The 16240-nt window shown below is 41.5% G+C and overlaps 1 protein-coding gene across 4 annotated transcripts in view; it reads left to right on the top strand.

Moving 5' to 3' along the window:
• FBXO36 (F-box protein 36) overlaps window positions 1-16240 on the top strand; it is a 101038-nt gene that overhangs the window by 72534 nt on the left and 12264 nt on the right. For 2 of the 4 annotated variants that reach the window (XM_019923459.3, XM_073807176.1), the window contains one exon: window positions 8674-8846. The exons of 1 other annotated variant lie outside the window; for it this stretch is intronic. In XM_019923459.3, coding sequence (XP_019779018.1) covers window positions 8674-8846 — 173 coding nt within the window. The remainder of the gene's footprint in view (window positions 1-8673; window positions 8847-16240) is intronic. One more of the 4 variants, XM_073807175.1, reaches the window with a different exon arrangement.

The raw sequence follows: 16240 nt of genomic DNA, 5'->3' as shown, positions 1-16240 counted from the left end.
ATCCCATCCTTACATATTGCAGGTTCCAAGGTACATCTATCATTTCCAGGAATATTTAGTTCTATTGGTTGATTGTCTTACACCAACATTACACTGCCTTATTTTTCAATTTTTTTAAACCTTTTATTTTATATTGGAGTATAGTTGATTAACAATGTTATATTAGTTTCAGGTGTACAGTAAAATGATTCAGGTATACATATACATGTATGTATTCTTTTTCAAATTCTTTTCCCATTTAGGTTGATCAGCATCATTTTTCAGTAAAATTTCTTAACTTTTGTATGTTGATATTTAGATCATCTGCAGTTGCAGTAATGGCAGTTTTTCCTTGCCTTCTAACCCTGATACTTTTTTTTTTTTTTTTTTTTGCGGTACACGGGCCTCTCACTGTTGCGGCCTCTCCCGTTGTGGAGCACAGGCTCCGGACACACAGGCTCAGCGTCCATGGCTCACGGGCCCAGCCGCTCCGCGGCATGTGGGATCTTCCCGGACCGGGGCACGAACCCGTGTCCCCTGCATCGGCAGGCGGACTCTCAACCACTGCGCCACCAGGGAAGCCTCCTGATATATCTTTGTGTCTTCTTTTTTTTTTTTCTCCGCCTCCAAAACAATGTTGAATAGAAATGGTGAGAGTAGACATTCTAGTCTTAGGCCTGACATTAAAGGCCACATAAAATCACCATTAGGAGGTGCACTATGGAGAAAACCGCTTGCTTCAATCCTAGTTCTCACTGTGTGACATTGAGCAAAAGCCACTTAAACTCTCTGTTCCTCATCTTTGTCTTTATAAGAGGGAAATCGTAATAGTACCTATCTCACAGAGTTACTGTGAGGATCGAATGATGGTATGTATGTATGATACACACACTGTATACATACAAATTAGAGCAGTACATGGCGAATATTGAATAGTAAACAAATCCATGTGTTATTATCATTGATACTATTATTAGGTTTTTGGTAACTAGCCTGTGTCAGGTTTATCAGGTTAAAGACATTCCCTTTTATTATAGTTTTCTAGGAGTTTTTCTTCATAAATAGATGTTAGAACTATATGAAATAATTTTTAAAATTTATTTATTTTTATTTATTTATTTTTGGCTGCGTTGGGTCTTTGTTGCTGTGTGCGGGCTTTCTCTAGTTGTGGTGAGCTGGGGCTACTCTTTGTTGCGGTGCGCAGGCTTCTCATTGAGGTAGCTTCTCTTGTTGCAGAGCATGGTCTCTAGGCACGGGGGCTTCAGTAGTTGTGGCACGGGGACTCAGTAATTGTGGCTTGTGGGCTCTAGAGCACGACTCAATAGTTGTGGCGCACGGGCTTAGTTGCTCCACGGCATGTGGGATCTTCCAGGACCAGGGCTCAAACCCATGTCCCCTGCATTGGCAGGCGGATTCTTAACCACTGCGCCACCAGAGAAGTCCCCGAAATAATTTTTCTACATTTTTGAGATTATCATTTTTTCCTGTTATTTGTGTTTTTTTCCATTTAAAGAAAATATTTAATTTTCAAAAAGTGTGTAAAACTCCTTACATAGTCAAATGGTTTTTTTTAATTGGAGTATAATTGCTTTACAACGTTGTGTTAGTTTCTGCTGTACAATGAAGTGAATCAGCTATATGCATACCTGTATCCCCTCCCTCTTGGACCTCCCTCACCCTGCCATCCCATCCATCTAGGTCGTCACAGGGCACCAACCTGAGATCTCTGTGCTGTACAGCAGGTTCCCACTAGCTATCTATTTTACACATGGGAGTGTATTTATGTCAAACTTAATCTCCCAATTCGTCCCACCCTCCCCTTCCCCTCCGTGTCCACATGTCCATTCTCTACATCTGCATCTCTATTCCTGCTCTACAAATAGGTTCGTCTGTACCATTTTTCTAGATTCCACATATATGTGTTAATATACAATATTTGTTTTTTTCTTTCTGGCCTACTTCACTCTGTATGACAGACTCTGGGTCCATCCCCATCTCTGCAAATGACCCAATTTCGTTCCTTTTTATGGCTGAGTAATACTACAACACGGTGAATAATATTAATATATCTTCCAAAGTTATTCCATCCTTGGACCCCAGGATTAACTCTACTGCTCACAATTTATTTTTTTAAATGTGTTGATAGATTCAATTTCCTAATACTTTATTTATAATTTTTGCCATGTGTGTTCCTAAATGATGTTTCGTATGCAGTTTTCCTTTTGCCTACCATCATTGCTAGTTAGAGCAACCTCCTGATTTGAACTGGGAGTTTCATTCTATTTCTGTTTTTTGGAACAAATGATATAAGATCTGGATTGTCTGTTCTTTGAGAGTTTATAAAGCCAACCTGTAAATCAGTGTGGACCTGAAGTTTTACTTGAGGTGTTTTTTTTTTTCAAATCAAACAGTGGATTCAATTTATTTACTAGTTATAGTCTCTCAGGTTTTCTATTTCTTCTTGAGTCAGAATTAGTAAATTATATATTTCTGGAGGATTGCCCATTTGTCTGATTTTGTGTTAATTGGTGTCATGTGTTTCTAAGTCCCTGTTGTAGTTAATCTTTTCATTTCTCATAGGACTGAGTTATGCTTTTGTCCTTTTTTCTTGTTTATTCTTGAAAGTTTATCCATTTTATTAATCTTTTGAAAAATTAATTTTTTGGCTTCCTTGATCATCTATAATGTTTGTTTTCTACTTTATTAATTTTAGCTCTTATCTTTGTATTTTCTTCTAATTTGGGGAAGTAATCAATTTTTTTATTTGAACACATAGCTCATTAATATTTGATCTTTGTTTTTCTATAGAAATGTCAATTGATAAGTCTTATTAATAGTGTTATTCAAATATTCTGTAACTTCACTTCTGTTTGGTATATCAAGTATTGATAGGTGTTATAAAATCTTCCAGTGCAATGGAGGATTTATCATTTTTTCATCATAATTCCATCAGTGTTTGCTCTGTGTGTTTTGTTAGGGGCATACTATTTTAGAAGTATTAAATCTTCCTGGTGAATTATTCCTTTTATCAATAAGTAATGGTCCTCCTTATTACCAATAGTGAGTTTTGCTTTAAAGTATACTTAGTCTGGTATTACTGTAATTATACCAGCTTTCTTTTGGTTTGTATTGGTCTAGCTTTTTCCATTCTATTACTTTCACTTTTCTGTATCTTTTTTTTAAGCATGTATGTATTATTTATCTGAGTGTCTTTTAGCTGGCATGATTAGTTCATTTATATTTACTGTGATTACTAATATGTCTATAATTTCCATCATCTTATTTTGTGCTTTCATCTTATCACGCTTTTTCTTTGCTTTTTGTTTTGTTTCCATGTCTTCCTTTCTCTTTTGTGTTTCCTTTATTCCATTTTTTTCCCCTTAAGACAGAGACTACATTTCCCTCCCTACCTTGCAGATGTGGCCATGTGACCCAGTTTTGCTGGGTAAGACGAAGTTGTTTCATAGAGCATCCCAGAAGGTGCCTTCAGACACGGGTGGACTCAGCTTCCATGTCCATTTTTGTTCCTTGTCCTACCCCTTTTACTTACTGGACCATGGTTGTGATGCCTTGAAAACAGGAAGGGTGAGAGCCACATCTTAAGAATGTGAAACAGAAAGATAAAAGGATCTGGGACATTAGTGACATAATGGAACTTCTTCAACAGCCTTTCTGGTCTACCTCCAGACTCTGAGAAAAAAGTAAACTTCTATTTGTTAAGTCACCTTAAATTGAGTTTTCCATTTTGTTCAGCTGTGAACCAATCTCCAAGTGATTACAGACCAACTATTTTGGGAGTTACCCTTATATATATATATATATTTTTTCTCTCCTTTCTTTCTCTCTTCCCTCCTTCCCTCCCTCTCTGTCTCTCCTTCTCTCTCTCTCTGGTGGTGTCCCTTAAAAGTTTAGCAAGTTTACTTTAACTTAACTTATAAAAATCTAACATATGTCACTATTTCTATCTGCCTCTTGAACGTAAGGACCTTAGAATGTTTACAGTCTAAGCCTCTACCTCATATGTAATTGTTGACTGCTGTTTTGATTTGCCTTGTTTTGACACCTCCTCTAAAGTTTGTTATTTAAAACATGTTTTATACAGTAGTAGTTGTTTATATTTGCCTATGTTTACTACCATTTCTTTCATCTTCATTGCTTCTGAAATCCTAGTCTTTCCTTCTGGGCAAATTTCTTTCTTCTTGAAGTATATCTTTAAGTATTTCAGGATCTCATCATGTAAATCGGGTCCATATGTGGCTAGGGCTCCTCAGGTGTAATGCCTTAAGTACAGCTCCTCAAGGATGGTTCCTTTAGATCTGAAGCCAGTGACAGGTTTTCTGTCCCCTCTCCCTCAACATATCACGGTGGGACAGGCATGAGAGAATCACTGTATACAATGCTCTTGAAACAGTGGGGAAATGATAGCTCCATGGGAGTCATTGGTCCTTAGAAATTCTGAAATCCAGCAGGGCACAGGTTATTAGTTCTTGATTAGAGCTCAAAACCTATCACTAGACTCTTTATGGCTTTTGGCCTCCCCTCTGGACTCTTGATTCCCTCATCTGATTCATCTTTCCTTTTTGGCAAAAGGGAGCCCATGTTTGCAGGTGTAGTTTTCTCGGCCTACCTCCCGCCTGTAGGAGTTTGGGAGTCCAGAGTCATCTTTTCCTTTTGTACTACCTCTGAACCCTTGCAGTTCAAGCTGGCAGTCAGTGTTTCTGCTGGTATAATTCTCTTAAAAACTTTATGTGTTGTCTATTATTCTTATTGGGGTTCACTCCATTAGACAAAACCACACCTACACATCTTTTTGCAATAAGCCCTTCTTTACTTTGGGTTTCTGTCCTTGACTCCTGAGTGACCATACTTTTATGCTTCTTGGAAGTGCTACAGTATCACTGAATGGTTCTTAACAAAGCATTTTCCGGCCACACTCTCAGCGTCATCTTTATACCATGTTTTCCTGACACTGCTCTGGATTTGATCTTTGCCTGGGAGTCATTTCTTAACTTTAGCGTTGCTTGCCATCCGAAGAGGCAGAGAAGGTTCCAGCAAATCCTGGCTGCATTTTAAGAGACCTGCCTTCGGCTTATCTCTTTCTGTTCACATTTTACTTTAAGCAGCAAGAAGAAATCAGGCCACATGTTCAACAACACTCTGCTTGGAAATCTTAGCCAAGTCACACACCCACCAGGAATATTTCCTACTTTCCATATTACAGCAGGCAATAATATTGCTAAACTTTCTGCCACTACATAGCAAGGATTCCCTTTCCTCCAGTTTTCTTCCCCCTTTCTCCAGTTTTTTAATAATATTTTCTTCACTTTTCTTTAAGCCCTCACATGTAAAGCCTCCTCAGAGTCCATCAGGCTTTTATTAACAGATATTATTTACTTATTATACTACTTATTGAAAGCTTTTCAGACTTTCACTAACAATCTCCTCAAGCTCATTCAAATCTCCACGTACGGGCTTCCCTGGTGGCGCAGTGGTTGGGAGTCTGCCTGCTGATGCAGGGGACATGGGTTCGTGCCCCGGTCCGGGAAGATCCCACATGACGTGGAGTGGCCGGGCCCGTGAGCCACGGCCGCTGAGCCTGCGCGTCCGGAGCCTGTGCTCCGCAACGGGAGAGGCCACAACAGTGAGAGAGGCCTGCGTACCGCCAAAAAAAAAAAAAAAAAAAAAAAAAAAAAAAAATCTCCACGTACTTTCCAATTTCAACGCCATTCCCACATTCTGGGTTTCCACCGTGGTACCACAACACTTGCAGGTACCTAAATCTTTATTGTCTATCGTTGTGTAACAAATTACCCCCAAACCCAATGGCTTCAAACAATAATAAATGTTTATTAACTCAGAGAGTTGGGTCAGGAGTTTGGGAGCAGCTTACCCCAGCTGTTCTGATCCAGGGTCTCACATGATGTTGCCTGGGACCCCAGTCAACTGAAGACTTGGTTGGAGCTGGAGAATCCAGTTCCATGATGGCTTACACACCTGGCTGATTCAGTTTCCTTCCCCATGGACCTCTCCATGGTGCTGCAGAGTAGTGTTAGGACATGGCAGTTGGCTTCTCCCAGAGTGAGTGATCCAAGACAGCAAGACAGAAGCCCCAAAGTCTTTTGTGACCTAGTACTGGGGTATTTTTGCAATATCCTATTGGTTACACAGGTCAGCCCTAATTCAGTGTGGGCTGGGAACACACAGGGGCTTGAATCCAAGAGGAGAGAATCAGGAGCTCTCTTGGAGGCTGGCTGCCACATAATCCAACACAAAAGAGCTGATTTTACTTTTCAAAATGGAGTTTGTTTTAACACTGTTTTCCTTATTTTATTTATTTATTTAATTTATTTATTTTTGGCTGCTTTGAGTCTTCATTGCTGCGCGTGGGCCCTTCCTAGTTGTGGCGAGTGGGGGCCACTCTTCCCCGAGGTGCGGGTGCCTCTCATTGCGGTGGCCTCTCCTGCTGCAGAGCACAGGCTGTAGGCACGGGCTCAGTAGTTGTGGCGCAGTGGCTCAGCCGCTCTGCAGCATGCAGGATCCTCCCAGACCAGGGATCGAACCTGTGTCTCCTGCATTGGCAGGCGGATTCTTAACCACTGCACCACCAGGGAAGTCCCTGTTTTCCTTATTTTAAAAGAAACAGATGTGGGAATTCCCTGGTGGTCCAGCGGTTAGGACTTGGGGCTCTCACTGCTGGGGCCCCGGGTTCCATCCCTGGTCTGGGATGTAGATGTTGGTTACATAAAAAACACAAAGAAGCAAAAAAAATTTTTTCTAAGGACCCCAATACCTATACACTTTGAAACGATCATGTTACATACTTAGGTGTATGTGTCCTTTTATAATTTAAAATTTAAAATTTAAAAGACTTTATTGTAGAGACTTTTTTTTTTTGTCTGCGCGGCTTGTGGGATCTTAGTTCCCCAGCCAGGGATTGAACCTGGGCCCTCAGCAGTGAAAGCACAGAGTCCTAACTGGACCGCCAGGGACTTTCTAAAGTACATCTGAACATGCTTTGAGTATGCTTTCGTGGAATCTTAAAATGTTGAAACATCTACAATTATTTTAAGGAAATTTTATTGTACAAAGGGTTTTGTTTTGTTTTTCCAATAAACAAGCGCTGCTTTTTCCTCTTATCCTGCTGGTGAGTCAAGGGTTCTTCATAATATCTACCCTTTTAGGTTGAGTTTTTGAAGGGCTATTTCCCCCACCCCCGCCCCTCCAAGAAAACCTTTGGACTTTAGAAGTGCTTTGAATTGGAAGCACTTGGAATTTAGAAGCAAGTAAAACCCTTAATGCCTCTAGAAAGCTGGACTAACCAGTTTTGGAGAGAAATCTTATACGGCCGGCTCTTCCACGTTAGCACAATTAGAGCTTTTACATAAATGTAGCTCACACCTTACATCCATTTTGAGATTGGAGATCCATCTGCCTTTAGGATCACCGATCTGCCTGCTTCTGCAGGGAGCTGGGTATTCTTGACAGCTCCATCCCACTTGCCCCAGAAGGAGTGTTCCAGGTTGGGAAGGAAGGTGGCGCCCAAATCTTGGACAGTTAGTTCGCTGTAGAGAGTGCACTCTCTCTGTTCTAAGAGAAGTTCTCCGGAAAAGCTAGATATAGTGGTGCTTTCAGAGGCAGAAGTGGAAAAATGAGCTTCAAGAGACTAAGAAAGTCCCCAGCTTTGGGACCACTGGAATCCACATGCATACTCCATTATAACCCCATTTTCCTTTCTCATAAAAAGAGGGAGCCTTCCTCCCTTCTTTCTTTCCTTCCTTCCTTTCATCCATTTATCCTAGATTTTAAAAAATTACATGGTAATTATTACGGAAAGATTACAAAATACAGATAAGCAAAAGGAAGAAAGTAAAAACCACCACCTGGATTTAATCAGTGTTATAATTTGAATCTGTATCCTTCCAAACATGTTTTATTATTTATTAGCCATTTCTTAGTTATTCAGAGAGCTGAGGTAAAAAAAAGCAAACAAAAACCCAACCCTGTTTTCTCCTACATTAAACACGTTTGGGTAGATCATAGTGTTGGTTGATTCTTTGTGAACTGTTTCCTATTTTGGAAATAACTGAAAAGATAGGAAAAACAATAGGCAAAAGTTGACACAATTTCCACGAAGTATGCCTCTATTTTTTTCTTTGCCTCTTTCTATTTTTTTTTTATTATGTAAAGATGGGAATGAAAGAAGGTAAAGAAGAAGGAAGGAAGTTTCATAGAGAAACAATGTATAACAATAAGAGAACAAAAGTCAATTAAAATCAAGAGATATTAATGTTTCACACCAATTTAGGGAAGCGGGGGAGGGGTAGAAAAAAAATGACATGGACCAGCATCTTTGCCCAGTCATGGAGATTGGGAGGATGAAGATGAAGATGACACTGAGACTAGTTAAGTCAGTTGTCTGGACTGGAATTTGATGCAGTCCATCACTGTGTTGAACAGTGAGTATACCTAAAAGATTGTGATCTCAGGGCAAGGACAGCTGTTGGAAATACATGCCTCGTAAATACATGCCATTGGTCCCAAAGGCAGCTTGGTGAAAGCAGGAATGACTCAGCAAAATCTAACATCACTCTCAGGGGGAAAATGCCCCAAAGCTTGTCTTACTGATAATGACCATAGTTTTTATGTGACTACACATGATGACTGTGTTGTTTTGTTGGCTTGTTTGAATTACAGTTCAAATTGCCTTAATATTTGGTGCAAGAATATTAGACTATGTCCTCAATTTATGCGAAGGTAAATTTGACTTCCTTGAACGGCTCTCAGACGATTTGCTCCTGAGAATCCTTTCTTATCTGGATCTTGAAGACATTGCCAGGCTTTCTCAAACATCACGCAGGTTTGCAAAGGTAACAGTCAAATTATTTTGGGTCTGTACAGGATTTTCCTTGTGCTTCCTCAAAGTTGTTTAATTTTGTTTCAAGTTTTTTTTTTTAATATAGAAGTGGTTTATTATTTGCATTTATTTCAGCAAGCTTTTGTTGAATACTTATTTTATGACAGGTACTGTCCTAGGCACAGAGGCAACAGAGTTGAAAAGACATTATTCTTGCCCTCAAGGAAATTATAGTCTAATAGGAGAGAGCCATACAGGTACAAATCATCACAATGTAGTGTGAGCAATTGAACAAGGGAAGTGTGAACAAGGTACTAAGACAGTACAAGGTGATTTGCTCTGCCTGGCTTCACAGAAGTGGGTTATTTTTTCTGTGTTTTTGGGGGAAAATAGGAGTTCATCAAGTGGCCTGGCTAGCTAGGGGCATTCCAGGTCAAAGGGGCATTCCAAGTCCAGGCAGAAACTCAGGCAGAGGCATGATGGCATAAAAGAAGAAGGAAGGAGGTGATTACTCCCCAGCCATTTCCATTTCTTCCAGTAAAAGCCCTTTTCTGAATTACCTATCTCCCACTATGGGTGATTCTGAGGCACTGTTCGTTGTAGTGCCCTGGTTTTCCCCATGCCCCAAACTCACCAAATAGACTCTCTCGCTTTGAATCCTCAGCAGAAGGACACAGGAATGGAAAACACAGTTAGTGCTGATTTCAACCAATGTTAGGGCCTTGATGCAACTATTATTAGTTCCTCTCCTAGATCCTGGAAGGTGCCTTGGTTCCTGCCCCTTCAGCTATTCCTTCAATTCTAGAGCCCTGTCGTGTCCTAAACACACACATACTATCCTTCTGTTTAATCCTTTTTGGCTTAAGTTAATCAGAGTTGGAGTTTGTTGCTTGCAACTGAAGAACCCTAACTCAGTATTTAGCTGTAATGTACCGGTGTTACCAACCAGGTAGTGTGAGCAATTCAACAAGGAAAGTGTGGACAAGGTACAAAGACTTGGTGGAAGGTACAGGGGTACAAGGTAGAAGGTCTTGGCCTTCCCCAAGCAATAGAAATTGACTAGAGGCCAGACAAGAAATTCAGTCAAGGCTTTATTGGGGCCCCTGCTGCAGCAGGGGGTAGTGAGAATAAACAACAGTTTCCCTTGTTTGCTTGCTCCCTGAGTTGGGGGCAAGTTTGTTCCTTACATGGGGTGAGGGTAGGGGTGTGTCCAGGGGTTGGGCTGGAGGGGTGGCTTAGGTGTTTTGCCCACCCCCTAGGTAGTGTTGTGTGCAGGGGGCATGAGCAGTACCCTGGTTTTGCTCCAGGCCCTTCAAAAGTGGCAGTTGGGTTTTTTTTGGTCTCTTTGTATTTTTTGTCCACAATTTGTCCCAGCTGCACATGCATGCAGTTATTTTTAGTCCCACACCGTTTCTTTGTATTGGGTTGCTCAAGGAGAGATGTGTCCAGGTGTAAGCATTGCAGCACTGTAGCAAAGGGTCCCAGCTCCAGCAAGGGGTCCCAGGTCCCAGCCTGTCTCACCAGGGCAACGTCCATTTATACAAGAACCTGCAGCATCTCCCAAGATGATTCAGATCATAATCTTATTATCTAAAAAGTCAACATTTTTTTCACAGTAATGCAAAAAAATTCCTTGATTTTTTATTTATTTATTTTTTTGGTACACGGCCTCTCACTGTTATGGCCTTTGCCGTTGCGGAGCACAGGCTCCGGACGCGCAGGCTCAGCGGCCATGGCTCACGGGCCCAGCCTCTCCGCGGCATGTGGGGTCTTCCCGGACCGGGGCACAAACCCGTGTCCCCTGCATCGGCAGGCGGACTCTCAACCACTGCACCACCAGGGAAGCCCTCCTTGATTTTTATATATTAATTTTAAGTTTACAATCTGTATTACTTAATATACCCCTTTTGAGTATAAAAACATGTATACTTGATTTTTCCCCCTAAAATGGAGGGCCAGAACAAAGTATTATGTATATCATTGTACTGTATTTTTTTTGCCCTTTTAAAAATGTATTAAAGTTAAGATTTTGTACTTGCTGCTGCTAAGAAGCTGATTATTCATGCTTTAAATGAAGGAAGATTTTTGTTTGTTTGCTGTTTGGTTTTTTGTTTTTTAATTGATGTGTAATTGATCAACAATACTCTGTTAGTTCCAGGTGCATAGTATGATGATTTGCTATTTCTATACGTTACAAAATGATCATCACTGAAGGAGAGTTTTAAGTGATTAAAATATAGTAGTGGGAATGTATTAAAAGCTTCTGCCAGGGCCTGGGTTTGTCCTGAGAATAAATGGAAGAATTCCATAGGAAATGGCGGTGACCGCAGTGTCTTGTGAAATTGATTCCTTACTTGTAGATTCCTTACTTGGAGCAACTGGCTTCCCTCCGGGTTTTGCTCATTTCCACTTTCTATTCCTCTCCCTCCCAATGCCCTGCCATTATGTTAGCGCAATCTTGAAAATAGCCTCCATAATTTACCCGGCACTCTAAAGTAAGGCTTTTCTAGGTTGCTGGTTTCAGCCCTCAGAATCCTTGCAGAGCAGAATAATTCAAAGATGGAATATGATCCAAGGCTGCTTTTTTCTTTCTGTGTAATATTAACCATTCACTTCTGTTGTTAGTCCGAATATTATATGTTCCATTTACATATTTTTCCCTTCATTTATAAACCACTTTCATTTACTGTTTTGCCCCCTCAGTTATTAAATTATTTTATTAAGGAAGAGTCTTCTATTTCAAACTTTTGGGGGCACATTTATTAGCAAATTAATTGTATCCCTGTCCCACTTTTTCCTGTGGTCCCAGGGAGGGAGGTTTCCTTCCTGTTCAAGACCAGTGCCACCTGCCACCCAGCTCCAAGTTCCAACCCAAAGGATTTCAGGTTGTCACTTACCTCCTTTCTCTTCTGTGTGGTTGTTGTTATGTATTTTTTACTTTTTATTTATAAATAATTTTAGATTTATAAAAGTGTTGTAAAGATAATACAGAGAGTTTGCCCTTCCCCTAATTAGCATCCCCTAATGCTGACATCTTACATAACCTGGGACATTTTTTTTTTTTTTTTTTTTGCGGTACACAGGCCTCTCACTGTTGTGGCCTCTCCCGTTGCGGAGCACAGGCTCCGGATGCGCAGGCTTAGCGGCCATGGCTCATGCGCCCAGCCGCTCCAGGGCATGTGGGATCCTCCCGGACCGGGGCACGAACCCGCGTCCCCTGCATCCGCAGGCGGACTCTCAACCACTGCGCCACCAGGGAAGCGCAGCCTGGGACATTTTATCAAAACTCAACAGTTAATGTTGCTACAATAATATTAACTAAACCACAGACTTGATTTGTATTTCATCAGTTTTTCCACTAACATCCTTTTCGTGTTTCAGGATCCAATCTGGGAAACTATGTTACATTTAGTGCTTATTTCTAAAGGTCTCTTTCAATTGGTTTTTCCATTGACTTTTCTTAAATCAGTCTCATCCTTCAAAGAACAAAAACTCTCAACTCTATTCTTATTCAATCTCTTTCCTTCCCTGTTTGTGAAAATAAGGGTTTACACAGCAGTTCACACTCAGCAAACCAGCACCATTCATCCTACTGAGATTTTATAATCTGTGATAAAATGGGAACAGTATGGGTGATGTGAAGAGTTTGTCATCAAGCTAAATTCATTCCATTTAAATGACCATTCTTCAACAGAGGTTAGGCCTTCCTATTTGGGGGAGATTTAAAATGTCCCTTCTTTTATAAAATAGTGGTATTAAAATGTGATAATTTTAACAAATTATCCTTACTTGGCAAATTAAAAAGTCAGCAATCTTATTTTGGTTCTTAATTGTTGTTTTGTTTGATATCTAAAAATTTTGCTGGTCTTACACCGTCCAAAATTCTGGGAGCCACTGGCCTTTTGTCTGTTTACCCTTCATCTCTCATTTCCCCTCTCTCCATGCCTCCTAAATATCTCTGGCCTCATTCACAGTAACCTCTTGGTTGTCACATCCAAAGGGCAAGAGGCCTTCCATGTCCTGACCCATCTCTGCTTCCAGAATTCTCTGGCAGGTCCCTTCATGGCTGCCCTTTCACTGCTTCATTGGTAGCTCTTCCATGCGGGCTGAGCGTGGCCTTTCTAAAATGCACTCTGGTCATATCACTGCCCTGCTCAGTGACACTTAGTGATGTCCCATCATTTTCAGAATGAGATCCAAAGTCTTAGCTGGCACTTCAGGCCGTGGTGCCCTGGCCCCAGCTCCTGCCCCCAGCCCCAGCCCCAGCCAAGTAGACTGCGTGCAGCTGTCCCATGTGCTGGGCTCTCTGGGCCCCTTGGCCTTTGCTTATGCTGTTCCCTTTCGGAGGAATGGCTTCCCTCGTGACCCATCACTCTTAACTCCTGAATGCTTCTCATTTGGGCTTTGTGCTATATCCATTTTGTTTATATTTTTGAAAAAGAAAATCGATTTGCATTACAATAACCAGGTTGAAAATTGAAAAAAATTATATGTCTTTTAATGTGTAGTAAAAAGTAATTCTCCCTCCCATTCTTTTTATTATTATTATTTATTTATTTATTTTGGCTGCACCAGGTCTTAGTTGCAGCATGCGGGATCTTTAGTTGTTGCGGCACGCGAACTCTTAGTTGCAGCATGCATGTGGGATCTAGTTCCCTGACCAGGGATCAAATCCAGGCCCCCTGCATTGGGAGCACGGTGTCTTAGCCACTGGACCACCAGGGAAGTCCCTCCCTCTCATTCTTGATCCTCATTCCTCTAATTCTCATCTCCAGCAGCAATTATATTACCAGTGTCTCATATGTCCTTCCAGAGAGAGTTTGTGCACATATAAGTGTGTGTGTGATGTGTGAGCATATATACATGTACACATACCCTTTTAAAAAGCATATGGTAGGGCTTCCCTGGTGGCGCAGTGGTTGAGAGTCCACCTGCCGATGCAGAGGACACGGGTTCGTGCCCCGGTCCGGGAAGATCCCACGTGCCGTGGAGCGGCTGGGCCCGTGAGCCATGGCCGCTGGGCCTGCGCGTCCGGAGCCTGTGCTCCGCAACGGGAGAGGCCACAGCAGTGAGAGGCCCGCATACTGAAAAAAAAAAAAAAAAAAAAAAAGCATATGGTAGCATATTATATATTGTTCTTTGTCGGTTTTTTCCTATTTCGCAACATATTTTAGACACTCTTTTATGTCAGTACGTATAAATCTTCAGTTTAGAAAAGTGCCCTAAGTTGTTATTATATGGACAAATCATAATTTTTTAAACTAGATCCTTACTGATAGACATTTAGGTTGTTTCCCCTCTGCTATTTGTAAATAACGCCCCACACTATGGCTAGACTGGACTCTGCAGAAGTGGGTCTGCCTTGGAAGCATAAAGACACATGAGAGACACAGAGGGTATAGGGACTCTGGGTGGACGGGGGCCTGAGCCTGGGAGAGCCCGTGGTGCTGGCCCACACCCAAGGATGGAAGTTTCCACTTATCAAACTTAATGCCACCAGCAATCAGGGCCATCTGGCTGCCTGCCCTTGCTCTGATTCCGTGTTGACCAAGCCGTGGAGCCTCCAGGGATGAGCATCTGAAGGTCTCGTGGGTGGATGGTTATATTTCTCAGGGTAAAGAGGCAGCCTCTGGGAGCTTGGCTAATATAAGCACACCCCTGAAAGGTGGGTCCCACGTCACAGTCACCAGAAAGTCTGGTACTGTACACAGTACCAGAAAGTCACACTGAGGGCCAGCCCTGGGCTTGCAGTGAGCTCACTAAGGTAAGGCTGCCACGTAGACCCTTCCTGGGGAATGCTGAGGTCCAGAAGGGGAAGGGACGATCATGACTAGCAAATAAACATATTCATCTTGGTACTGACTCAGGAACAGGCCCACGGAGGAAGAAAATCTCTCCTCTGTCACATTCTGGCCTACAGAGAAACAAATTTTTCCTTATGTTCCCAAATTCCCTATGACTGTGATCCCCAAGTCTGGCCACGTAGGTACGGCACCCAGGGAGCAGGTGAAAACAGGCCAGGCCCCAAGTCGGATTGGGTAGGTCTTGGTGGACCCAGCGTCTGCATTGTCTTGCAACCCAATTCTAAGCATACAGGCCAAGAATTTGACCATTTGATATTAAAATTGTACAGACAAAATATCTCATGAGACTCTGAAAGGCTGGAAGCTTGGGATGGGGGCGGGGCTGTTGTTTTTCCAACTCCACTTGTGTACAGGCAGTGTGGATGTTTAAATCAGCTTGAGACCAGAGACCTGGGTTCTGTTCTTTGCTCAGCTACTCTGCACCATGAACCTTGGGCAGTCACACCCTTATCCCCTCTAAGCCTTAATTTCCACATTTATAAAAGGAAAGTTTTTAACTAGATAAACCCTAGGATCCCTTTCAACTTGAATGTAGTTTATGTGTGTTAAGTTCATGCACCACCTCCAGGGGGAGCTAAATCCACGATTGGCTATGTTTGGATCAAAGCAGCTGGAACCATAGTCAGGATGGGTACTTTGTGTTTTGCAACCTGGCATCTATCAAGCAAAAGAGCCCCAGGGTTTGGGAGTCCTAGATGGGGGTATTTTGTAAACCAACTTATAATACAAAACAAAACTGAATATTTTCATTGTAAAATATAATAAGTCATAAATGAAATTACACTGGTAGAAATTTCAGCTCTCTTGTAAGAATTCCTTCCTTTCCTCCAAAACCTCATCATTTTCTTCCATAATCTCTGTTATATAAGATACACTGATATCCTGAAATGTATCGTGCTGGGAAAGGGGTAGTCACCTATACTAGTGTTACAGAGTTCAGAGTTTTAAAAGGAGGTTCAGATCTGTTTTATTTTTACTTACTTATTTATTTTTCATTATTTTATTTTATTTTATTGCTTTCTTGGCCGTGTGGCATGGCATGCCGGATCTTAGTTCCCCGACAACGGATCGAACCCATGCCCCCTGCATTGGGAGCATGGAGTCTTAACACTGGACCGCTAAGGAAGTCCTGTTTTATTTTTTAATATTAAGATATTTTCTAAGAGTTTTCCTTTCTTGTTTATATTTAGAATATGTTGTAATCCGAGTAGAGAAACTGGACCTTGAAGAACTGTTGAAGATGGGATAAGATAATGAAGGACCTGCCTAACATCAAAATGTTTGGGGGGCTGTCATTATCAGAAGATTCAGCATTGCTGTTTAACTGTAACCTTCATGATGTGAATATAATAGTTTTTGCTTTTGATATTTATGCAGAAAGGATCTTAAACGATTATGCTTGATTACACTATTAATTTCTGTTTGAAATTCACTCTTTTCCCTTATTGGAATACATTTAGAGTAACATGAAGTATGAAAGTAACCACCACTGGCTGCTTTCTGCTCGAAAGTGAGTGCAATGGTGTCATGAAATAGAGATAAC

The sequence above is a fragment of the Tursiops truncatus genome, chromosome 7, assembly GCF_011762595.2.
Source record: "Tursiops truncatus isolate mTurTru1 chromosome 7, mTurTru1.mat.Y, whole genome shotgun sequence".
Taxonomy (NCBI): domain Eukaryota; kingdom Metazoa; phylum Chordata; class Mammalia; order Artiodactyla; family Delphinidae; genus Tursiops; species Tursiops truncatus.
This window is presented reverse-complemented; position numbering and strand designations above follow the sequence as displayed.